Source organism: Culex pipiens, chromosome 2 (genome assembly GCF_016801865.2).
Source record: "Culex pipiens pallens isolate TS chromosome 2, TS_CPP_V2, whole genome shotgun sequence".
Classification (NCBI taxonomy): Eukaryota; Metazoa; Arthropoda; class Insecta; order Diptera; family Culicidae; genus Culex; species Culex pipiens.
In genome coordinates this window covers 131763852-131789931 of record NC_068938.1, presented here as the reverse complement: position 1 = coordinate 131789931, position 26080 = coordinate 131763852, and the positions used below count along the sequence as shown (strand labels likewise).

At 32.3% G+C, this 26080-nt stretch overlaps 1 protein-coding gene and 1 pseudogene across 1 annotated transcript; one reads left to right on the top strand and one right to left on the bottom strand.

Moving 5' to 3' along the window:
* Window positions 1-1596: 1596 nt before the first annotated feature.
* LOC120424164 (40S ribosomal protein S2-like) lies at window positions 1597-6304 on the top strand (annotated as a pseudogene).
* A 10602-nt stretch (window positions 6305-16906) lies between these two features.
* LOC120424699 (uncharacterized) lies at window positions 16907-21809 on the bottom strand. Its single transcript, XM_039588881.1, has 3 exons — window positions 21459-21809; window positions 20158-21405; window positions 16907-16930 (listed from the first exon to the last, which is right to left on the bottom strand). The coding sequence occupies exons 1-3, from the start codon at window positions 21807-21809 to the stop codon at window positions 16907-16909; spliced, it is 1623 nt and encodes a 540-aa protein (XP_039444815.1).
* Between the last annotated feature and the right edge of the window lie 4271 nt (window positions 21810-26080).

Here is a 26080-nt window from a genome sequence, read left to right as displayed (position 1 = left end):
CAATCCTGAGATATTCAATAAAAATCGAAAAAACTCCGTGCACACGGAAAGAAGGTTTATCGTGAATCTTACTAATTTTCGGTTAAAAACCCTAAAAAAATTGGTTGTTTTTCCAACCACGATTTTTTTTAGCTGGAAATCCTAAAAAAAATTCCTGGATTTGACAGCTGGATCCAGGTCCTAAAAATGATAAATCTAGCTAAATTTTTAGCAAATTTTACTAATTTGCAAGCTGGAAAAATGCTGTCAGTCTCAAAAGCAGTATGTTTTGAGAAGGTCTGTTAGCTATTTTAGCTAGATTTTATGGTATTCTTGCGCGTTTTCTAGTTAGTCCAGCAATTTTATTTACTGTTTCAACCATTTTCTTTGGAATAATTTTCAAAATTTTCCATTAATGCCACCACAGCGGAAACCTTTTACCCAGCCTCTTGGCTGGTATAGCTAGCTTTTTTGCTGTTTTTGCATGAATTTTGGTTAGTCTTACTAGTTTTTTTAGCAAGATTTCAAAAAAAAAACGTTACTTAATCCACCTTCAGGTGGTTGGTGCCTTCCTCGCATTCATAAAGTGAATACACTACACAGCCTCAAAAAAGTGTATAAATAACGCTCATTGTTATCAAAATATCTGAGATCCGGCCTCGAAAAAGTGTATAAATAACACTTAAGTGCTCATAACTTTTGATGGGGTTGTTGGTGCCTTCCTCGCATTCATGTTGTATTTTAGGTTGTATTTACAAATTAATTTAAGAGTTTTTTTTTTATTTTTTTTTTCATTCATTTTTTATAATTAATGATTTTACTTGAACAACAATTTTCAATTAATTTTTTACCAACTCTCCAAAATAAAGGAGAAAAGTCTCATGAGTTATAAAAAAAAAACAATTAAAAAATTCGTGTAAATCTTTGTCGAGACAAAATGATGCAGCAACATAATCAATACAGATTTTTTCCAGAAGAGACGCAGACACTGCTTAAGCAATGTGGCAACCGGGCGATACGCATGCAAGGGGGTGTGGCTGCCAATCCCCCGCGTGGACCAAAATCCCTACGCATGCTGCGCGACTCTCGCGCGTAAGCAAAAAGATCCGGCCTTTGAGGTTATGCAAAAATCACCCTTTTTTGCAGCTACAAAAAAACTTTTTCTTGGCATAACTTTAAAAGTACTTAATTAAACAGAATAAAATTTAATAGGGTCTTAGGGGACCCCAAAACGAACAGAATAAGGCGGATCCGGCCAAAATCGGTTCAGCCAGTTCTGAGATAATCGTGTGGAAAAAAAATCATGTCTACACACATCCCCACAGACATTTGTTCAGAATTTGATTCTGAGTCGATAGGTATACGTGAAGGTATATCTAAAAGTCGTATTTAAGAAGTTCATTTTTCGAGTGATTTTATAGCCTTGCCTCAGTGAGGTGAGGAAGGCAAAAATCATTTTTGCCCAAAAAGCTTCTCGTATTTACCCAGCCTTTTGGCTGGTTTAGCTTGTTTTTTCGTTGTTCTTGCTAGGTTTTTTGGTTAGTTAAGCTAATTTAGCGATTATTCACACTAGTTTTTTAAAAATAATTTTCCAAAAAAAAGGCGTTTCTGAGTTTTAAGACTAAATAAGTGCTTTGGCCTAAGTACTATTACACGGTTCAATTGCAATTTACCTCCAATTTTTGCGGTCCAAATTTTCATCCTTTTCTCACGCGCTCAGCTAAACTCTGGTGATCCGACGTACTGCGAAGAGGAGCAGGAACCAGGTTCGTTAAAGATTTGGGCGGATTTGGCGGACGCAGCTCCAGCCCGTGGTGGATTCAGAGGAGGATTTGGTTCTCGCGACGGTGCCGGTGATGGCAAGATCCGCACCCATGGAGGATATGTACCTGATGTACTCGCTCACGATCAAAGAGTTCGAGATCATCGATATTTCCATGAGCCGCTCGCTCAAGGACGAAGTGCTGAAGATCATGCCCGTCCAGAAGTAGACCCGTGCCGGTCAGCGTACCCCCTTCAAGGCGTTCATCGCCATCGGTGACTCCAACGGCCACATCGGTCTCGGCGTCAAGTGCAGCAAGGAAGTGGCCACCGCCATCCGTGGTGCCATCATCCTGGCCAAGCTGTCGGTCATGCCGGTTCGCCGCACGGAAAGAAGGTTTATCGTGAATCTTACTAAATTTCGGTTAAAAATCCTAAAAAAAATGGTTGTTTTTTCAACCACCAATTTTTTTAGCTGGAAATCCTAAAAATAAATCCTGGATTTGACAGCTGGATCCAGGTCCTAAAAATGATAAATCCAGCTAAATTTTTAGTAAATTTTACTAATTTGCAAGCTGGAAAAATGCTGTCAGTCTCAAAAGCTGTATGTTTTGAGAAGGCCTGTTAGCTATTTTAGCTAGATTTTATGGTATTCTAGGAAGTTTTATAGTTAGCCCAGCGTGTTTTTAGGCTGTTTCAACTAGTTTATTTGGAATCATTCTCAAAATTTTCCATTGATGGCTGCGAAGCCAGGTATTTTCACACATCTTTTTAGCTAGTTTAGCTAACTTTGCCACTATTCTTAGTAGGTGTTTTGGTTGGAGTAGCTAATTTTTCCACTATTTCTACAAGTATTCTTTCAAAAGCCTCCGTTGCTGCCTGCAAAGCACGCATTATTCACCCAGCCTTTTGGCTGATTTAGCTCGTTTCTTTTTTGTTCTTGCTTCGTTTTTCGGTAAGTCCAGCTAATTTTTCGACTGTTTTAACTGGTAATTTCGAAATCATTTTAAAAATCCCTTGCTGCCTATAAAGTTGTTTTTTTAATTTTCAAAAACACTTTTTGCTGGTGTAGCATGATTTTCCGCTATTCTTGGTACGTTTTTTGGTAGAGTAAGTTCTTTGGATGTTTCAATAGTTTCCAGGCTTTTTAAACTACGTTATAGTTGATCATCCTAATAGTACGGCTTTGTTGCGATATTCTATTGACAAATAAAAAAAAATTAAATACAAAAATACAAAAATACAAAAATACAAAAATTCAAAAATACAAAAATACAAAAATACAAAAATACAAAAATACAAAAATACAAAAATACAAAAATACAAAAATACAAAAATACAAAAATACAAAAATACAAAAATACAAAAATACAAAAATACCAAAAATACAAAAATACAAAAATACAAAAATACAAAAATACAAAAATACAAAAATACAAAAATACAAAAATACAAAAATACAAAAATACAAAAATACAAAAATACAAAAATACAAAAATACAAAAATACAAAAATACAAAAATACAAAAATACAAAAATACAAAAATACAAAAATACAAAAATACAAAAAAACAAAAATACAAAAATACAAAAATACAAAAATACAAAAATACAAAAATACAAAAATACAAAAATACAAAAATACAAAAATACAAAAATACAAAAATACAAAAATACAAAAATACAAAAATACAAAAATACAAAAATACAAAAATACAAAAATACAAAAATACAAAAATACAAAAATACAAAAAAACAAAAATACAAAAATACAAAAATACAAAAATACAAAAATACAAAAATACAAAAATATAAAAATACAAAAATACATAAATACAATTTAAAATTAACATAATTTAACTTAATTTAACTTAATTCAACTTAATTCAACTTAATTCAACTTAATTCAACTTAATTTATCTTACTTTAACTTAATTTTAATTAATTCAACTTAATTTAACATAATTTTACTTAATTTAACTTAATTTACCTTAATTCAACTTAATTGAACTTAATTTAACTTTATTTTACTTAATTTAACTTAATTTACCTTAATTCAACTTAATTGAACTTAATTTAACTGAATTTAACTTAATTAAACTTAATTCAACTTAATTTAACTGAATTTAACTTAATTTAACTTAATTTAACTTAATTTAACTGAATTTAACTTAATTTAACTGAATTTAACTGAATTTAACTTAATTTAACTTAATTTAACTTAATTTAACTTAATTTAACTTAATTTAACTTAATTTAACTTAATTTAACTTAATTTAACTTAATTTAACTTAATTTAACTTAGTTTAACTTAATTTAACTTAATTTAACTTAATTTAACTTAATTTAACTTAATTTAACTTAATTTAACTTAATTTAACTTAATTTAACTTAATTTAACTTAATTCAACTTAGTTTAACTTAATTTAACTTAATTCAACTTAATTTAACTTAATTTTACCTAATTCAGCTAAATTTTACTTAATTCAACTTAATTTTACTAAATTTTACCAAACAACTTTTAACAACAATTGAACTAAATTCTACCAAATGTAACGAAATTTCAAAAAATGTATCTTAGTTTAATTAAATTTAACAAAAATTTCTAGATATAACCACACTTGACTAAATTTATTTCTTTTTTACTATGTTCAGTTTAATTATACTAAACTTAACTTTAGTTAATTAAACTTGATTTTTAATTAATCATAATTTAACTAAATTTAATTAAATTTATCTAAATTTTACTGATTTTAACCAAATTTAATCAATTTAACTTAATTTAACTGAATTCTACTTTTTTCTAAATTCAACCAAATGTAATTCAAATTAACTTTCACTTAATTTAAAGTAATTTAACATTATTTAACTCTATTTTTTGATGTGCTTCAAATGCATAAAGTGCCCTGCTCGTACGGATCTGTCAAACATTGGCCAGTCTATATCTAGACACTCTGTACCCGCAGCCTCCCCCCACGTAGACAGATGTCCATACAAAAAAAGTGGAGTGTGGACAAACGCCAGCCTCCACCTCCCCCGCCAAAGGGTTCACGACAAAGGGATGCCACCAATCGTCCAAACAAAAATTAGAGGCTCAACTTCTAACCTCTTTCCCTCAACACAAAAAAAAACTTCTCACCTAATCAACTGAAGATCTCAGCCCGCAGAAAGTCTTCCTGGCTTTTAATCCATTCACTCAGGCACCACCATCGCACTTGCACTTTCGACTTTCAAACACAGAATCGTCACAAAACTCCGCGTACTGAGCGGCTTAAACAGGATCAAACACGATACGAGACGTTCTCTTGCTTTGTGTTGGTCTCGAACTGATGATCTGTCAAAAAATCCATGCTGCCGGTTCCAGCTAGTTTTTCGGTAAAAAGTAGGCAAAATTGTGCTGAAACACCATTATTTTTGGTGAAATCTCTCCTGTCATTTTGATTTGGGCTGTCAGTTTTGGATAGCAAATCAGCAATCAGGGTTAGCTGTTTCACCAATCCCAAGTTGGTAAATTTACCTGTAATTTTAGCTAATATAACCAAAAAAATCACTGTTCCACCAATTTGAAGCCAGCTAATTTGAATTGTTAAATTTAAGATGGAACTCTTTTCCGTGCGTGGTTATTGGAGTAACAAGATCGGCAAGCCCCACACCGTGCCCTGCAAGATCTTCGGCAAGTGCGGTCCGCTCCTGGTGCGCCTCATCCCGGCTCGCCGTGGTACCGGCATTGTGTTAGCTCCGGTCCCGAAGAAGCTGCTCCAGATGGCCGCGGTATCAAGGATTGCTACACGCTGACGCGCGGTTCGACGACCACGCTGGGTAACTACACGGCCATCGTCAAGACGTACGCTTTTCTGACGCCCAATCTGTGGAAGGACCTGCCGTTGGCCAAGACGCCGTACCAGGAGTACGTCGACATTCTGGAGAACACCAGCAAGACCGGCCAGCGCATAATTGAGCTGATTACGGCGAATAAAAACAATTCAAGCGACCTTCACGGGTAGTGTTTTGTGGCGAGAACTTCAAAACTTGGCAAATTTGCGCGCGGTTTACTTGGATCGAGCTTGCAGCTGACTGGTTTTGTTTGTTTGTTTATGTTTTGTTTTCACAAAAAAAAATCTGTGAATTGACCGTGTACACGATCAGATTTAACTATTCATTTTGTAAAAATCGAGCAGTTAGGTGTCGAATGGAGCACCGGATTCAAGTGGTACAAATATGAAAGTTCTCCCATTAGGAATAATTGAGTGGAAGTGCTCCATTGTGATGCATATTTTTTATTAATAGGGTCCTAAAGCTCCATGTCAATTTAATGGTAATTCAATTTTGATTTCTTTATTTTTTCATTGCTAAAAAAAATTACAAGAAAACATTTTACATATGGTACCCTCACAAAGAGTTTTTTGTGAAGCAATGCTGCGAAGTATTTCTTTCAAAATTTATTCAAAAATCCACTTAAACCCTATTTGGGCGTACAAAAAACCATTGTACTTAAAAAAGCTTTATCCTTGTTACAATAATATTAGCTATTAATTTATGTTGTTTTACGTTTCAGATATTTGCATCTTTAATTGGGTCTCGTGGCGCAGGGGTAGCGGCTTCGGCTGCCGATCCCGATGATGCTATGAGACGCGGGTTCGATTCCCGCCTTATCCACTGAGCTTCTATCGGATGGTGAAGTAAAACGTCGGTCCCGGTTTCTCCTGTCTCGTCAGAGGCGCTGGAGCAGAAATCCCACGTTAGAGGAAGGCCATGCCCCGGGGGGCGTAGTGCCAATAGTTTCGTTTCGTTCATATTTGCATCTTTGAAATAAGTAGTCTCTTTAAGCTTTTTTTTTTCAATAACGATATTTAATTCAGTTTTTAATCTACATTAAAACTTTCAATAGTTTTTCTTCCTTATTCCCACCACCACCATCAGGAGGACCAGCTTTAACCTCATTGCTCTCTGAAAAAAAATATGTTTAAGAACATTTAAACAATAAGTGATAGTTTAAATTCTTACTTAACGTAAGCCAACAATGTGTTGAGGCAGGTGTAATTGTGGTCGCTCGACGTGTTTATATTATAACAATATTTTTGGAAAAAGGTCCATGTTGGTTTAGCATCCGGAGTATAAGCTGAATTAAGGACCATCGATAGTTTAATTACTCCGTCGATAGCTTCCAATAATCCGTTTACTGAAAAATATCTACCTTGATCTAAATAGATCAGGTATTGCCTATTAGCGCTGTTTATTAAGATCACATGTGGCTGTAAAGTTAATTTGTGTTCTCTTAAAATGTTTCGATATTTATCCAACGCCGATTCCAATTCTGCAATTGTCTGAAATAGAAAAACATAATATAAGTATTCAGTTTGTAGTCTATAGTTTTTAATTTTCAGTTTTTAGTTTTTAGTTTTTAGTTTTTAGTTTTTAGTTTTTAGTTTTTAGTTTTTAGTTTTTAGTTTTTAGTTTTTAGTTTTTAGTTTTTAGTTTTTAGTTTTTAGTTTTTAGTTTTTAGTTTTTAGTTTTTAGTTTTTAGTTTTTATTTTTTAGTTTTTAGTTTTTAGTTTTTAGTTTTTAGTTTTTAGTTTTTAGTTTTTAGTTTTTAGTTTTTAGTTTTTAGTTTTTAGTTTTTAGTTTTTAGTTTTTAGTTTTTTGTTTTTAGTTTTTAGTTTTTAGTTTTTAGTTTTTAGTTTTTAGTTTTTAGTTTTTAGTTTTTAGTTTTTAATTTTTAGTTTTTAGTTTTTAGTTTTTAGTTTTTAGTTTTTAGTTTTTAGTTTTTAGTTTTTAGTTTTTAGTTTTTAGTTTTTAGTTTTTAGTTTTTAGTTTTTAGTTTTTAGTTTTTAGTTTTTAGTTTTTAGTTTTTAGTTTTTAGTTTTTAGTTTTTAGTTTTTAGTTTTTAGTTTTTAGTTTTAGTTTTTAGTTTTTAGTTTTTAGTTTTTAGTTTTTAGTTTTTAGTTTTTAGTTTTTAGTTTTTAGTTTTTAGTTTTTAGTTTTTAGTTTTTAGTTTTTAGTTTTTAGTTTTTAGTTTTTAGTTTTTTAGTTTTTAGTTTTTAGTTTTTAGTTTTTAGTTTTTAGTTTTTAGTTTTTAGTTTTTAGTTTTTAGTTTTTTAGTTTTTAGTTTTTAGTTTTTAGTTTTTAGTTTTTAGTTTTTAGTTTTTAGTTTTTAGTTTTTAGTTTTTAGTTTTTAGTTTTTAGTTTTTAGTTTTTAGTTTTTAGTTTTAGTTTTTAGTTTTTAGTTTTTAGTTTTTAGTTTTTAGTTTTAGTTTTTAGTTTTTAGTTTTTAGTTTTTAGTTTTTAGTTTTTAGTTTTTAGTTTTTAGTTTTTAGTTTTTAGTTTTTAGTTTTTAGTTTTTAGTTTTTAGTTTTTAGTTTTTAGTTTTTAGTTTTAGTTTTTAGTTTTTAGTTTTAGTTTTTAGTTTTTAGTTTTTAGTTTTTAGTTTTTAGTTTTTAGTTTTTAGTTTTTAGTTTTTAGTTTTTAGTTTTTAGTTTTTAGTTTTTAGTTTTAGTTTTAGTTTTTAGTTTTTAGTTTTTAGTTTTTAGTTTTTAGTTTTTAGTTTTTAGTTTTTAGTTTTTAGTTTTTAGTTTTTAGTTTTTAGTTTTTAGTTTTTAGTTTTTAGTTTTTAGTTTTTAGTTTTTAGTTTTTAGTTTTTAGTTTTTAGTTTTTAGTTTTTAGTTTTTAGTTTTTAGTTTTTAGTTTTTTAGTTTTTAGTTTTTAGTTTTTAGTTTTTAGTTTTTAGTTTTTAGTTTTTAGTTTTTAGTTTTTAGTTTTTAGTTTTTAGTTTTTAGTTTTTAGTTTTTAGTTTTTAGTTTTTAGTTTTTAGTTTTTAGTTTTTAGTTTTTAGTTTTTAGTTTTTAGTTTTTAGTTTTTAGTTTTTAGTTTTTAGTTTTTAGTTTTTAGTTTTTAGTTTTTAGTTTTTAGTTTTTAGTTTTTTAGTTTTTAGTTTTTAGTTTTTAGTTTTTAGTTTTTAGTTTTTAGTTTTTAGTTTTTAGTTTTTAGTTTTTAGTTTTTAGTTTTTAGTTTTTAGTTTTTAGTTTTTAGTTTTTAGTTTTTAGTTTTTAGTTTTTAGTTTTTAGTTTTTAGTTTTTAGTTTTTAGTTTTTAGTTTTTAGTTTTTAGTTTTTAGTTTTTTAGTTTTTAGTTTTTAGTTTTTAGTTTTTAGTTTTTAGTTTTTAGTTTTTAGTTTTTAGTTTTTAGTTTTTAGTTTTTAGTTTTTAGTTTTTAGTTTTTAGTTTTTAGTTTTTAGTTTTTAGTTTTTAGTTTTTAGTTTTTAGTTTTTAGTTTTTTAGTTTTTAGTTTTTAGTTTTTAGTTTTTAGTTTTTAGTTTTTAGTTTTTAGTTTTTAGTTTTTAGTTTTTAGTTTTTAGTTTTTAGTTTTTAGTTTTTAGTTTTTAGTTTTTAGTTTTTAGTTTTTAGTTTTTAGTTTTTAGTTTTTTGTTTTTAGTTTTTAGTTTTTAGTTTTTAGTTTTTAGTTTTTAGTTTTTAGTTTTTAGTTTTTAGTTTTTAGTTTTTAGTTTTTAGTTTTTAGTTTTTAGTTTTTAGTTTTTAGTTTTTAGTTTTTAGTTTTTAGTTTTTAGTTTTTAGTTTTTAGTTTTTAGTTTTTAGTTTTTAGTTTTTAGTTTTTAGTTTTTAGTTTTTAGTTTTTAGTTTTTAGTTTTTAGTTTTTAGTTTTTAGTTTTTAGTTTTTAGTTTTTAGTTTTTAGTTTTTAGTTTTTAGTTTTTAGTTTTTTAGTTTTTAGTTTTTAGTTTTTAGTTTTTAGTTTTTAGTTTTTAGTTTTTAGTTTTTAGTTTTTAGTTTTTAGTTTTTTAGTTTTTAGTTTTTAGTTTTTAGTTTTTAGTTTTTAGTTTTTAGTTTTTAGTTTTTAGTTTTTAGTTTTTAGTTTTTAGTTTTTAGTTTTTAGTTTTTAGTTTTTAGTTTTTAGTTTTTAGTTTTTAGTTTTTAGTTTTTAGTTTTTAGTTTTTAGTTTTTAGTTTTTAGTTTTTAGTTTTTAGTTTTTAGTTTTTAGTTTTTTAGTTTTTAGTTTTTAGTTTTTAGTTTTTAGTTTTTAGTTTTTTAGTTTTTTAGTTTTTAGTTTTTAGTTTTTAGTTTTTAGTTTTTAGTTTTTAGTTTTTAGTTTTTAGTTTTTAGTTTTTAGTTTTTAGTTTTTAGTTTTTAGTTTTTAGTTTTTAGTTTTTAGTTTTTAGTTTTTAGTTTTTAGTTTTTAGTTTTTAGTTTTTAGTTTTTAGTTTTTAGTTTTTAGTTTTTAGTTTTTAGTTTTTAGTTTTTAGTTTTTAGTTTTTAGTTTTAGTTTTTAGTTTTTAGTTTTAAGTTTTTAGTTTTAAGTTTTAAGTTTTAAGTTTTTAGTTTTTAGTTTTTAGTTTTTAGTTTTTAGTTTTTAGTTTTTAGTTTTTAGTTTTTAGTTTTTAGTTTTTAGTTTTTAGTTTTTAGTTTTTAGTTTTTAGTTTTTAGTTTTTAGTTTTTAGTTTTTAGTTTTTAGTTTTTAGTTTTTAGTTTTTAGTTTTTAGTTTTAAGTTTTTAGTTTTAAGTTTTAAGTTTTTAGTTTTTAGTTTTTAGTTTTTAGTTTTTAGTTTTTAGTTTTTAGTTTTTAGTTTTTAGTTTTTAGTTTTTATTTTTTAGTTTTTAGTTTTTAGTTTTTAGTTTTTAGTTTTTAGTTTTTAGTTTTTAGTTTTTAGTTTTTAGTTTTTAGTTTTTAGTTTTTAGTTTTTAGTTTTTAGTTTTTATTTTTTAGTTTTTAGTTTTTAGTTTTTATTTTTTAATTTTGAGTTTTTTATTGTTCAGGAATGTTAGTTTTATAATAATTTGAAAAAAGTACCCCCACAGCACGAACACAAGCGTTTAAACTTTCTTCGTAGTTCGGTCTGAATTTTTGTGTGACGGTTCCTGGAGGCAGACAAGCTCCAGAAATGCATTAAAATTCATATCTTAGAACGAAGATAAAAGCAGTCGTAGCTGGTATTAACACATGACACTTCAACAAAGGAACATCCCAAAAATAAAATGGTTTCAAGTGCGTTATCTTAAATTGTGACACTTTTGATAGATTAAATCCATTCCCAATTTATAAAAAAACAACAAACAAAAAAAAATATTCTAATAGATCTGGAAACATAAAAATAAATATCAAATGTAGAAAACAGAAAAATATAACTCAACACAGAACAATGTATACTTACAACTTTGCACTTCAAGAGTCGATAACAAAAAGAATTTTAACTGACAAAGCCAAATGTATAAGTTGAACGTATGACAACATGAAATGGAAGGTAGAATAATAAAAAGATTTTCGCTTTTATCGAACTTTTAGAGAGAGTAAGATGGATAAACATAAATATCGAAAGTCGACTATAGACTGTCAAGTTTACAGATTGGCCAATGTTGGATAGATCCAAACGCGGAAAAAATCCCCCCTTTATAACTAGAAAAACTCGCAGCCATACTTTGCCACATGCAACACATGCGTTGCCAGTGCCAGGTTCGAAGACTGTTACGCTTCTTACAAAAGTTATGTGCGGATATTTGGAAACGATGGTGGAGAGGGAAAAACATCAATCTTTACATAAAACAACAAATTCCAAATTACAAGTAAAGCGTTACATAGTTAAAGAATGCCCCCATTAAAGCCTACCATCAACATAGTCGCAAATTTGGGTTGTTCGTACTTATTCTTGAGTTTAATTAATTCGAGCAGTTTGCTTGACGTTTCAAATCAAGTTCCAAAATCACGCTGGTATGTTTACAAATACGTTCTGGCTTTTCGGAAAATTTGCAAACGTTGCTGCATTTGCTGGTAGTTTAAGCAGAACACTCGGGAAAGGTAAACTTTTCGTGTACTCGGTTTTCTCAAATTAATATAAATATTGCTTTTATTTGACAGGGAATTATAATTCATGACACCTTTGCAGAAGATGACCTTGTACTGGGATTAAATCAATTTAAAACAACAAATCATCATCAGGTAAGGTAGTTTGTAAATAATCATTGTGTGATTGATGTTTGTTGGGGTAAGGAATCATTTCTCGAGTTTTTTTTTTATGAAATGAGATTCTGGGAACTTGTTAAGGAAGAACCATAGTGATAATTTAAAAAAAAAATCCAGACTTACTCGTTGATTTTTTGTCGCCCGGGTGGCCGATCCTAGCTCAACATCGTAAAGTGCCCTCGGAGTAGTAAAACTCGCCATACAATGTCACCAGATTGTTAGCCCGATTCCACCTGTTTTTGCCAGTTGCCAAACAAACCCATTGTTTTTTCTGAAATTATCAAAATTATGATTAGAATTTTAAAAAACTTTTAACCCTTTTCAACAGTACTTTCTTACAGCCTTCTATGTATTTAAATGGAGCGAAAGAGAACATTATCACGACCTAGAACTGGACACCGTAGAAATGCTGGAACTTTAAGCTCTGCCGGTCGAAAAAGATGCGACGGGTTTCGGTAAACACGTCCAACCGGTAACGCCACTCGGCGTTCCGCGGTCGTCTCTGGACTACGATCACCGTTGAGGTGTTGCTAAGGGCGCCGATAGAGGAAAGCTGGTTGGCCCGAATGGACCATGGATGTTCCGTGCGATCTTTTCGAAGCGTCGTGCGTCGATTCGTTCCCGACAGTTGCAACTTTGGTGGCTGTTAAATTTACTTACATTACAGTCGTAAATGACAACAATCACTGCAAAACACTTTACAGAATCACTTAATTTCACTTCGCGTCACAGCACCTCACTGTTTAATTCTTTTTGCGTTAATTTATAAAACATACAACCACTCAGGATTCAAGGCAAACATGAACTGACAAGCGAATCCGTGAGCTGTCATTTCTACCTAATTTGTCCTTAAAATTTAGATAAAATTTAGCTAAAATAGGAGCTCTTTTAGCAAAAATTTTACTGTCAGTGGAATGCAGGCAGTCAGTTGCTGTCAGCAGAATAGCAATCGGTGTTCCTAAATTTCAACAACAATGGGTCCTGAATTTTTACTAAATAATTAGCTGGTACAACTAAAAAAGTTGTGTTTTAGCCAAAAACGAGCCAGCTAATTGCGATTGTTAAATTCACGATGGAACTCCTTTCCGTGCATTGTTAACACTCTTAATATGAAAGAAGTTTCAATCTTGTCGTGCTATCTTGACACAGTCTGAAAATTGATGTAAGTACGACAACTGGGATTTCAGGTCAGAACGCGTTTGACGCACGTACAAGTTAAACTACCGTAAATATTTGTAATTATAACTCGGGACTCCAGCAACCAACTTTAACCAAACTTCGGGGACAATGCACAGAATGGTCAGCCAAACAAAACGTGTTTGTTATTGTTTACATTGCGTGCTCTAGTTTTTGTTTATTCAAGGTCAAACATTAAAAATCGTTTTTCTCGGAACGTCGAAATGGCGTTCCGAGAAAAACGCTTGTTTCCGATTTTTTTTTATTTTTATTCGCTGTATTTCAGCTACCAGAATTCCAATCTTCTCTTAGACAATTTTATTGGAAATTTTCTGAACTTTTCGAAAAAAATATTTTCAGGGATGGACAGTCATGAAGATAAAACAAAACGAAAAACTTTATCTCACTTTATCAAAAAATCTGTAAATTACTTATCGATTGAAAATTTGATTTTACACTAAAAACTGAAGCAAACAAATTTTTGACTAAAATTTCTATTTTTCCATAAAAAAACTATTTTTTTCAAAATCATAACTCGGCGGCAAAATTTTTGTCCCTACTTCTCTATGGTTAAAAAGTTGCGATTTGTTGTCCCCTAAAACATATTAAAAAAAAAAAAACAAAAATTATAAAAGAAAATTGAGAAATTTATTTTTTTCAAATGCTCGTCAAATAATTATCTAAACATTTTTGAGAATTTTGAGTATGTAAGCATTAAGGGATAGCTTATTATCGAACATATATGCAAAAATGTGACTGTTACATTGGATGTATCACAATAAGTGGCCAAATCAAATTTCTATCAATGTCATCCCGGGCTATCAAAGTCACCCCAGTTTACGGTACCTGTTTGTTTTAATAGTCCCTATTAATACCTACAACTTTTCTGAAGACACCTGAGGTTTCGTTAAAAAAATTTAACGTGGTTCGATTTACAATGTTAAATAATGAAACATTCAATAAATTTTCCGATCTTTTCGAAAAAAATATTTTAAAATTTTTTAAACCAAGACTAACATTTTAAAAGGGCGTAATATTGAATGTTTGGCCCTTTTGAAATGTTAGTCTTGATTTTATTTTTTTTAAATATTTTTTTCGAAGAGATCGGAAAATTTCACGAATGTTTCATATTTTAACATTGAAAATCGGACCACTAGTTGCTGAGATATCGACATTTGAAAATGGTGGGTTTTTTTGGTGAGACTTAGAAAACATCAATTTTCCTGTTTTCAAACCTCTGCATGGCAATATCTCAGCAACTAAGGGTCGTATCAACAAAGTTCAAGAAAGAAAAATATAGAGAATTTTCTCAGCTTTTCAAATTTTTTTTTCAGGAGTGGGCAAACATGTGCACTAATTTTAAAAAATGAAAAACTGCGACTATTTTCAAAAAAGTCACCTAAAAATGGCTTTAACTTGAAAACGGTGCACTTTATCAAAATTTCACTAAAGTACTTTTTGATTGCAAATTTGATTTTACATCGAAAAATGAAGTTGAAAAATTTTTGCGACCGATATTTCGATTTTTTGAAAAAAATAGTATTGATTCAAAAATTCATAACTCGGTCAAAGATCTTTTGCACAACCTGGAAATTTCTGAAAAGTTGGCATTTGATGTCCTCTAAAACATATAAAAAAATGAAAAAAAAATAAAAATTGTGTTTTTTTTGCAAATCAAGTTTTAGTGACAAAAAGTTAAATAAAAAATCACCAAATTTTTTTTTACCGTGTAACATTTTTTTCCAGTGTAGTCCGTATCCATACCTACAACTTTGCCAAAGACACCAAATCGATCAAAAAATTCCTTCAAAAGATACAGATTTTTGAATTTTCATACATCATTTTTGTATGGACAGCTGCCAAATTTGTATGGAAAATTATATGGACAAACTAATGATGCAAAATGGCTTCTTTGGGCATACCGAAGGCACCACAAAAGATTCAAAAAAAATCGAATGATCGAAATCTGAGAGAACTGCTCTATAGTGATTATTTTTTCATTTCAATTTACTATTTCTGGACCCTGAATTCAGAACCATCATTGACAGTCATTGCCTCAAAAGTGAAAGACACCATCTACCACCTTTAAGGGTTGATTCAATTTTTCGTTTCTGTAATCCTTTAACATAATTGAAGATGGATTATTTGCAGTTTGGTTATTTTGGTCCAAATAAGAATATTTTAAGTTTTTAAACATTAACTTGTTATATTTTGAACACAAACGTATGTGGAATTGCTGTAACTTAAAGAACATCCATATTTTGGATGAATAAGAATCATGTTGAGTGGCGATCAAGTTACCCCTAATATTTCAAAAATGCCTTTTTACAATTTTTTTTAAAGCTTGGTATAATTCAAAGATTCATCTGATCAAATACCCTTTTCAGCCAAACATAGCTGGTTATTTAAGCTTTCAACTAATGCATAAAGTTCATAGTTTTGGGATAAATTGAGAGAACTTTGTGCGATTAAAAAAAAAGGGGATCAAGTCCATCCCCGGATTTGGTTGATAATTGCTCAAATGTATAAATCCTCATGAAAGCCTGGTGAAGAGCCCAATTTTGCTCTAAACGCTAGAAGTTCTTACAAAACCCAACCAACCAACCCAAAAAAATATGGTAGCAACGCGCCAGTATTGTTATTATTTATTATTAAATTAGAAGCGCGTGCAGTAAACACCGCATTTAAAATGCATTCAGTCGCTCAAGAGAGCGTGAAGAGGGTGGAAATATTGCCTCGGAGGAAGCATCTTCTTTCCAACCCCTCGGAAAAAAAGTTCCGAACACACACAGAAAAAAAAATGATGGTAGGGGAGAGTGGGGAGACTTGATCCCCTTTTTTTGTATCGCACATAACTCTGTCAATTTCTCACAAAACTATAAACTTTTTGCATGAATTGAAAGCTTAAACATTCATCTATGTTTGGCTAATAAGGATATTTCATCAGATGAACTCTTCGAATCATGCCAAGCGTTTTAAAAAAATATTTTAAACCGGCATTTTAAAAATGTTAGGGGTAACTTGATCCCCCTTTCAACATTTTGAAGAAATCTTAAGCAAAATGTTTCTTATTCATCCAAACTTTTAATTTTCTATAAGTTACAGCAATTTCACATAAAACCTGTACGTTTGTGTTCAAAATATAACAAGTTTATTATGTTAAATATTTAAAAACTTAAAATATTATTTTTAGACCAAAATTAAGCATGTTTACAAAAGCTGGAAATTTTTGTTTACGAAACTTTTGAAAAATGGTTCAAACTGCAGTAAGTTATGTACAACTATACTAAAGGAAACTATGTATGAAAACCCAGCTCAATTAATTAATCTTGAGGCTGATTCCAGTGACTGTAAAAATGCAGGGATCAAGTCTCCCTAAACGCACTTTTTTAAACAATTGATTGTAAAAATAGTATGACGATAAATTTAACGTCAAATGCGTAAGGGTTTTGGAGTTTATAAGTTTATCAAACAATTCATGTATAAAAAATATTTTTTTGAATAATTTTTGAGTGTTTTCTATGCATATCAATACAAAGAAAAAAAGATCTCTTGGAAGTTTTTTGCAGCTCGTTTTAGAAAAATGTGTGTAACTGAATCTAAACATTTTTTAATTTTTTTCTTTGTTTTCTACAATGGGTTTTAGTTAATTTCGCACAACTTTCTAGAACAAAGCTAATTGTTTTACCCACATGCTGACGAGATACAGGCTTGGGATCAAGTGTCCCCGGGGATCAAGTCTCCCCACTCTCCCCTAATATTCATCAGGAAATGGTGACAGATTTTGTGGCAAAATAAATGATAAATTTTACCCCAGAAAATGATGAATTTTCATCAGTTTTTGATGAATATTCATCAGGTTCACCGTTTACACATTTTTTATGTAATATTACTCAAAAAAAGAGGTAATATTCAACCTACCAAATTTTCAACATTCCAAAATTCAACTTTTTTTTGTGCAGCCACAGCAGTGAATGATGGTGGAAATTGAGTTTTTCCAAAGTCCTTGCGAAAAGGGGGTGATTGTTCACGTCGAGGGGAAGTTCATGAGCTGGAAAACGCGATGATGGGAAATTTATGAAAAAGAAGTTCATTCATTTAAGATAGGATCAATGGGTGGAATTGGAAGGGGAGTTGACGATTGAATATAAAATTTAAAAATAATGTAGTTAGAAAAATCTAATTTAAAAAAATTGGAGGCTTCAAAAACGTTGCACCATAAACCCGTTCAGAAATTTAATACTAATCGTAGAAAAAATGTTCGAACCTTTAAAAAATGTAACTCAATATGTTTCCCAATCATTCATCGTCATCGACTTTGTACAATATCCCAGTAACGGTCGGTCCATGGAAGGCCCCTCCAAGGGTGGCAGCAAAACCAGAAACCCAATATTAATTCCGGGTGAAGGCACACTACAAACACAAATACAAATAGCGAAGAAGGTGCCTACAATTGCCAAGGAGTGGTGGGGTGTGGTGGTGGTGCTTCCGAGACCTGTACCCCGGTGGACAAAAGCTTCGAGGAAAATAATCGTAAAATACACATCTTGCTTCGCTGGCCGTCCAGGAGAGAAACCCAATCAGGCAAGAAAAAAGATAAACATTTCTCAACAGTTCAATTTCGATGGAGTTCGACCTTTTGTCGCTCGTTCAATTTATTTGGTCCTTCTTTAACGATGGTCTCGTGAGGAAATGTGGTTGAAAACATCAACTTATTCATCACATTAAACAGAGGCACTCGTCTTCAGAAAAAAAACCAAATGGTGGTTCGGTTATAACAAGAGCCAAAAAGTTGCACGGATCGCGGACGGGGCACGTACGTGAACACGTGTCCACACTCAAGGAAAGGGATCTATGCAGGGCTAAAATAACACCCTTCTAGCAGCGTGGTTAAACATTGGTGGTACAAAATTTTGGTATTTATTGCCGGCTTTAATTTGTTAGAAAAGGGTAAATCTATTTTTTTCAGTGTTCATTAAAAGATAACATTTCTTCATGTAAAAATTATCAGAAGTTCACAACACTAATTTGATTAAAATCGGAAAAATGTGCTAAAAAAACTCAATTTGTTTACGGTTTTGTCTGCAGGATGCACTACTTTCATCTAAATATTCCCAAAACTGGGACATGCCAAAACTGTAGGACATGCCAAAACTGTAAAATTATATCCTGAAAAGTTATTAACGATTTAAAAAAGTATTTCTGTATAAAAACAATTTTTTTCACCAATCACAGGCTCGAGTAACCTAACTGTTCACTTTACAGCTTACTTAACAATTATTGACATTTAATTTTATCTTGTTCCAAATTTGATTTATTTATTGGTCAAAATTCAAATCAGCCTTCAATGAGCTGGAATGCTCTTTCTGTGTGAGTTGTTGGATTGCTAACCATGTATAGAAATGTAGAAATTAGTTTTTTTTGAAAATTGAATCAGAAAAATGTGCAATTTTGGTGTCCAAAGTAAGGCAATAAAATACCTCACCCTTAACTTTGGCCAAAGTCTAGGAACATATACTGCAAAAACTATTTGCAAAGTAATAAAACTGTTGTTGTTTTCGATAAAGGTATTTTCCAAATCAAATCGTTCGCTACTTATTTAATTTGCAAATTTTATTAAGGGGTTACATACATGTAAATCGGCAAAAATTTCAGAGATTGGTTTGAGCACACGCTTAAACTTTTTTTAAATCTGTTTTCGGGGCATTAAAATATACATTTTCATTTATCAATAAAAAAATTAAATTTGAACAAAACAAAAAGTTGATTTTAAAAGATATTTTTTATGTTATTCATATAAAAAATTGTTAGTTTTTGATTTTTGTATTTTTTAAAGAAAACAAAATTTTAAAATCTGGCTTCGTCATGCACACGGAACCAGTTTAACGAGTCTTCACCCGAAATTTCAGCCAATTGGGTCCTAAAATGAAGCTTAGATTGCTGATATTATTGTTTACAGTGATAAAGCTTATTTTTCTGAGTACAATGACCCTTTGTACGACCACAAAGAGTTTAAAATGGATTTTTAAATCAATTTTGAAAAATTAACCTCGTGGTCCATCTGGACAGAAAAGCTCCTACCGTAATCTGGGGTGAATCGGGACTACAGTCTGAATAGGGACAGCAGTTTTTAGAGCACTTAAAGCTTTTAAATTTGGAAATAGATGTACACATATTGTTGGCCAGAGTCTGTTCTAACCGAAACCAACCAGAAAAATCAAAATATTGTGCTCTAACATGGTGAAAACTGCTGTCCCAATTCGCCCCATGTGTCCCGATTGACCCCAGTTTACGGTACTTGACAGCTCGTTCCAAAGGGACCATAGTTGATCCATCGAAAAAATATTGTCTTGTCAAAAAAAAACAATTGCATTCAAATGAAAAAAAAAAGTGATCAGAAATGGTTTTTAATCGTGTTTTTTACCGTTGTACATAAAAATTGACATAGGGCTTTAGTACCCAATTTGGTCCATCTTATCTCGAGATATCGTGCCACCCGTAAATCAACTCGGCGTTAAGAGAAAAACGCTCACAAAGTTTGACAGTTCGCTTTACGCATGGAAAACTTTGAGCTTAAATCGTCTCTAACTCAGTTTAATCATGAAATATCTTCATGAAACTTTCAGGAGTGATTAAAAATCATCTTTTTAGTGGATTTAATTTTTTTTTGTATCATGAAATTTAATGATTTTCTACATGTATGTAACCCCTTAACCATGAAAAAAAAATATCTGAGTACGTTGCTGTTTTTTTTAGTTTATAATTAATGCATTCAAAATCATTGTATTTTTGATTAAAATTACGTTTTCAGAGATTTGGAATAGGCCATATACTTGAAGATATTTTTATTTACCAAAAAAAGGACTTTTTTGACGCATAATATTGAGAGAAAACATGTGATTGATTTTTTGGACAAAAACCAGAAGACAATATAAATATTTGTTTCCACCCTTTTCACACATAAAAGCACCCAATTAACTTGTATTTTCATGCAAATAATGCCTTCGCTAAAGGTGGACAAATATTGCTTAAACTTTTGATATTCCTCCTTTAAATTAATCAAAAATATGAGGGAATATCAAAACACGATAAAATGCTTAGTTTGCTAAAATTTAAAGTTGAATTAGAATACACTGAACATAAAACCATGATTTAAAATTCATCACAATTGCTAATCTCAGAAAACCTCTTGGCTTTTTTCCTACTTTTGAAAAATCCCAAAATAGATTCAAACAGAAACACCACCAAACTAGTCGATAACCCTATCGAAACAACCACCCAGCTAATATTCATATCGTGCAACAGCAAAGGCTTGGGAACGTTCTCATTCTCTCGTCCAAAATACTTTGGCGGAAAGTGGTACAACATCCAGAACGAAACCAACTCCGACTCCAGAAACACGCTCCAGTAGTGACTGATCATGGCGTCGTACGGCGAAAAGGTCGCAATCAGCAAGGTATCGATCTGCGAGGAAAGATACTCCTTGACGACGTGCATCTTCACCGTGGCACTGGACCGGAAGTAATCCACCGCTTCACAGGTCGTCGTGATCGTGTAGACGTTTCCTTTGACCAGCTCTCCCCAATCCAGCATCTGCTTGAAGTGGATCCCGTTTCGTTCCGCCATCTTTCGGTTGATCGCTACCGGGTACGCGGAGTTGTTGACCTCTTCGATGGTGTTCAGTTCCGGGTAGAACCGCTTGATGGACATCGAGGAGACGAGCACGGACTCGTAGATCGTGATGAGGATCATGCTGAAGAACACGAACGTGGTGACGACGATTTTTTCTGGGCGACTTCGTGGCCGGTTCAGGGGACCTTCCATGAACACCTGGTACACTTCAAAGTGGGCGGTGGTGAAGTCACGTTGGACACGATCCGTGCGACCGATTTGGTACAGGAGCAACGCGACCAGCTCGAACACGATAAAGAAGGCGATCCAGACGTGCTGCTCGTACGGATCTACGATGATCCGGATCCATGGGATTTCACTGCTCGAGGGAGTTATTAGGCACAGGTAGCGAAACACGTTCATCGGAAGCAGTCGGAAGTAGTCTGGGATGCCGAAGTAGACGGCGTCCATGATCCAAAAGTCCGAGTAATCCTGCTGGGCACTGTCGTAGGGGTTGATGACGGCCTTGCCACCATTTCTGCGCTCGGCAATGGTTCTGAAGAAGTACCGATAGAAGTGGATTTCGTTGAGGCCGCGGAAGTGCAGTCGAAAATACTGTACGAGGAACGTGTAGTTGTTCATGTTTGTGTAGTGCGACCTGAACGTTTGTTCAACGTTCTGGCCTGGAACGTAGTCGAGCTCTTGAAACAGAAAGGGGTGCCAGAAGGTTGCTTTCGGTGAAGCTTTGTCATCGTATCGAATCAGCATGACATTGTGCATCCGATATCGATCTCGCTTCATCAAGATTGCACGGGGCCAGAAGTACCCGGGTTTGTGCGAGACTACAAAAATGTATCGATTATTTCCGTGGCAGAGCTTGTGGAACCTCAGGAAGTTTTCAGGGTAGTTGATGTTCTGCGGATGAAATATAATCTTAAAAATGATTTTAAGCCGAATGACAAACTCACCGTTCTGGACGTATCAAAGAACAACACGAAGTAGTGAACCCCGGTGAACCGGTTCTGAGGTTCTCTATAGTAGTCGTCAATGACCCTTCGTGAACAGGAACAGTTTCCGAGTACCTTGAGAGCACCGTTCATGATCCGCTTGCTTGAAATTTCCTTGCGAAGATTGATTATCGTCAGCTGGTAGACATCATCGTTGTCGTTGCAGATCGAGGCCAAAATTGAACCGATGAAGTGCGCAGTTTTAAACAGTGAAGTTTTCGAGTTCTGGATTAGGTCAAACTTAGAAGATGTTGGATCAATACTGAGGGCAAGCAAGGTTGCCAAAACACATGCTTTTGCTTTGAACTTCATGGTAGTAATACAAAACAGGATGGACCTGGTTTGTTTCTACCACTATTCAATTGAACTTAACATAAAATTTTAATTTAGATTCCATCGCTGTAGCGATACAAATCAATCATTTTTATTTAAAAAATATTTGATGGAAAGAGAAATTGACATGAATATTCTACAGTGAGCAGTATTCTCAACGTGGAGTTCAACACAAAAGCACGAAGTGTACAAACTTCGGAGTGGAGTTGAACAATCATGTTACCGTGCCTTCCGAGCTACGATGGTATGGAATGGTCTTGTTATTTTCAACACTATCGAATAAAATCATGATTTGAATTTCTTCAGAGATATCATAAAACAAACTGAACCGACGACATGTCTTCCGATCTACAATGATATACGAATTATTTCTTAAATCTATCAAATCGGCTAAATTATTCTTACCTATTTAAGACTCAATAATAATTCTATTTTGCACTAGCTTTAAAAGAACTTTCAACATTCTATTCTGTAAGATAAACAGTTCATCAAAATCGATAAACATGTACATCATAATAGATAAAAACGGAAGAATAATGCCTAGCGAAGCGACAAAAGATCAATAAATTCATCCATTTATGTATCATGTACAACATAACCCTCCGCCCGATGCCATGCTGAAGAGCTACTCATAACTTTGTTTATGTGCTTCTGGCGTTGCATGTAAGTGAAGGCAAACGTCGAATGAAATCTAATTATGAGGGTGATTACTTCGGGGTGTTTTATCCTTTTTTCTTCCATCCTTACAACTCTCTGTTGGCAACCAAAGTCGACAGACTATTCGATTGATTGGCACGGACATCATCGTGGGCTCCCTTCTCGTCACGGGTGTTTTTTGTTTCGGTGAAAACGCAACCACACACGTGTGTACTTCACATTTGAGCACGTAAACAATGATAAGGATTATATTCAGGACGAAAAAAGAAACCAGGGGAAATGGTTCGATGAAATATCTCGCTTTATGATCTTTAATATGCCTTTAAAAGCAATTGCTTTTATTGCTTTCTGCAAACACTCATTAAAATTTATAACAAACACGCAATGAAAAACGCACCCACCCCCACATTCACACACCTTCCGTACGATGTGTTGAAATCCCACTTGTGAACAATTAAAATTGTAATTATCTCCACGTCCTTTCTGATGTCGTCTCGGAATTTCACCGGGGAGAAGGTCCTATCCCTAGAAAGGCGTTGGTTGTCACGCGAGAGGATGAGAATATGAATTACCGGTTTGCCTTTTTTGCACTCCAGAGACGACTAATGAGACATTTATCTTTCCCAGACTCGTAACTATAGCTTGTCAGGACACTTGCAAAAATATCTTCCTCATTCTGTTGATTACAAAGATTCTTTTTTAACGCAGTTTCAACAAAGTTTAATCTAGAATTATTCAGAAAAAATCTAAGCAATCCGGAATTTTGTTTTTTTACCATCCACATTTTCATATGTACAAAATAACAAAATTTCTTAAAATCACTCACTTCTGAAAGTTTCATGGAAATATTTCTTGATTAAACTGAGTAAGAGAAGATTTGAGCTTGAAATTTTGGAATTCGCAAAGCAACTGAGCAATTCTCTACCAAAACCGGAAAACACTCAAACCCCGATGGTTTGACACCAACTGTTATCAAACGAACGGGGTCGCTTTTTAGTTTGACATCGCTTTTAAACGGAGTTCACACACACTACCAAACGTTTGTTTTGATAGTGTGCGTGAGCGCAGTGTAAAAAGTGACAGTTCGTCACTTTTTAGTTTGACTTTGACCAACCAACGGGGTACAAACTAAAAAAGTGTCAAACGAAAAAGTGACTAACCACCGGGATTGAGTGTAGTAGTTTATGCAACAAGTTGCAAAAAGAAGATTTTTTCAGCACGAGTCGTACATTTATCCAACGAGGTTCACCGAGTTGGATAAAAACGACGAGTGCTGAAAAAATAAAGTTTTGCTACGAGTTCCATACAACATTTTTTGCAATTTTGAAAAACACCCATTGAGTGAAATTATAAGTCAAATGTTCATGTATTTTGTCAATAAATCGTTTAAATAAAAAAATGTTGAAAAGTATTACTTTTCGAGTAAAGTGCTGAAAAGTTCAACTTTTCATCATTCATTTCAGTGCATTTATTTTGATAAGTGTTGCTATTCGATTCTGTTATTTTTGGTGCAGAAAATTAGTCTTTTTCATCTTCCAAAAATGTCAGAAAAAGTAAGTCGTTTAACGACGGAATTGCAAACATGGATTTTATTAGATTTTTTTATTTGGCTAAAACTTTGCGGGGCCTTCCCCCACATTTGTGTCAGTGGGTCACCCATACAAGTCTCCATTAGGGTGCCCAGAATATGGGACTTTTTCTCAAAACCTCGCTCCACAAGCTGAATATTGTTCCTTGAGCTATTTTAGGACTCTGGGCCAAATATGAGCAAAATCGGTCAACATTTACCCATTGATACTCGAAGGTGAAGTTTGTATGGGAAAAATTGAAAAAAATGTATGGAAAACCCAACTTTTTTACGGTTTGGTCTCCACTGTGCGCTACTTCCATCCGAATATTCCCAAAAGTGAGATTCTCATTGGAAATTTAATTCTCTACAACTTTGTAGAACATACCAAAGCTGTAAAACTTGATCCTGAAAAGTTATTAGCGATTTAAAACAGTCATTTTTGTATGAAAAACATTTTTTTCGCCAACTTTAGGCTCGGGTATCAATGGGTTAATCTCAACCAATTTCGTTCAAAATTTACACAGATGCTTAAAATAACCCAAAAAACCGTTTTCCACTTGTGGAGCAGGGGGTCATTTTTTCTGGGCACCCTAGTCTCCATACAATTTTAGCAGCTGACCATACAACAATGGTACGTAAATATTTGAAAATCTGTAACTTTTGAAGGAATTGACTGATCAATTTAGTGTCTTGGGAAAAGTTGTAGGTATTTATTATGACTATTAAGAATTTAGCTGATTTTCTATTTAACTTTATTTTCACTTAAACTCAATTTCCAAAAATCCGTATATTTTTGATTTTCGAGATTTATTGATATGTTTTAGGTGACCAAAACTCGCATAACTTGAGCCATAGAAAAGTGTGATCAAAAATTTTGCCTCCGAGTTAGCAATTTTTGAAAAAATAGTAATTTTCGTAAAAAGTCGAAATTTCATCCAAAAATTATATTTATTTCATTTTTTATGTAAATTTGAACTTTTTTCTCAATTGGTTTGTCAAAAAAACACAATTTTCAAACTCAAATAAAAATGTGTTCCATCCAGATGTCAACCAGATTCGACCTGGAGCTTGTTGGGGACAACTGGGACTACCATCTAAGGCTGGGAACGCTTTGAGTTAAGATAGTCTAACATATACAATTTATAAAATAGACACTTTTTCTCTAGTGGATTTTTTGGGTGCAAATTTTTGCTCGAGAGACTTTTGTGAAATTGACTCAGAAACAAAAAAATGATGCATAAAGCTGCAGCTAGCATACGAAGCAGCAACAGGTTTTTTTTTCGCAATTTTTTATCGTCAGATCTTACAACTTTTAAAAACTAATGATTGCATATCAACTGTACGGGTGTATAATGCATTTTCCAATGGTTTTTTTCCATTGAAATGTTGAAATTCTGGCTTGTAATTTTCATTGAAGTTGTTTCCAACCTATGATCGTATCTTATGGTAGCGGTGTTGTCATTAAGTTCCAGCTAATTGATTTCAGTAGTTTAAAAGTATTACAGAACATAACCTTCACTTTCATGTCGACTCCCAGTACCTTCAACATAATTCAGATTAGTTATTATTTAATGATGTTAGCGTGTGTATTTGTGTGTTTGTGTACATTCATACCACCACCAACATGCAACATAAAAAAGTGCATTTGCTGCACCAACACTCTTCTCTCTTCTAACCCATCATCATCATTAAGCCCTCATTGAAAAGCTTATTGTGTCGGTGGTTGTGCTGCATTCGTGTGTATAGTGTATGTGTGTGTGTGTGTGTGTGTGTGTGTGTGTGTGTGTGTGTGTGTGTGTGTGTGTGTGTGTGTGTGTGTGTGTGTGTGTGTGTGTGTGTGTGTGTGTACGACAACCATTGGCCACAAGAGCAGGAAAAATACCGAACAGAAACAGAAAAAAAAACAATAATCAAACTCGCTTGCATTCTCCCTTCATGGACCCATTCATTGCAAGCTCGGCAAAGAGTAGCAGCAGCCAAACAGCAAAGAGAGAGCGAGAGTTTGTAGTCTGTGTGTTATTAT

Bases quoted from the DNA above. Each gene is read 5' to 3' on its own strand.
- LOC120424699 (XM_039588881.1), bottom strand. From the start codon at position 21,809: ATGAAGTTCAAAGCAAAAGCATGTGTTTTGGCAACCTTGCTTGCCCTC. The intron at 21,406-21,458 runs GTGAGTTTGTCA...TTTCATCCGCAG, and splicing joins TCTTTGATACGTCCAGAACG to AACATCAACTACCCTGAAAA. The intron at 16,931-20,157 runs GTGGTTGTTTCG...CGCGTTTTCCAG, and splicing joins ACGATATGAATATTAGCTGG to CTCATGAACTTCCCCTCGAC.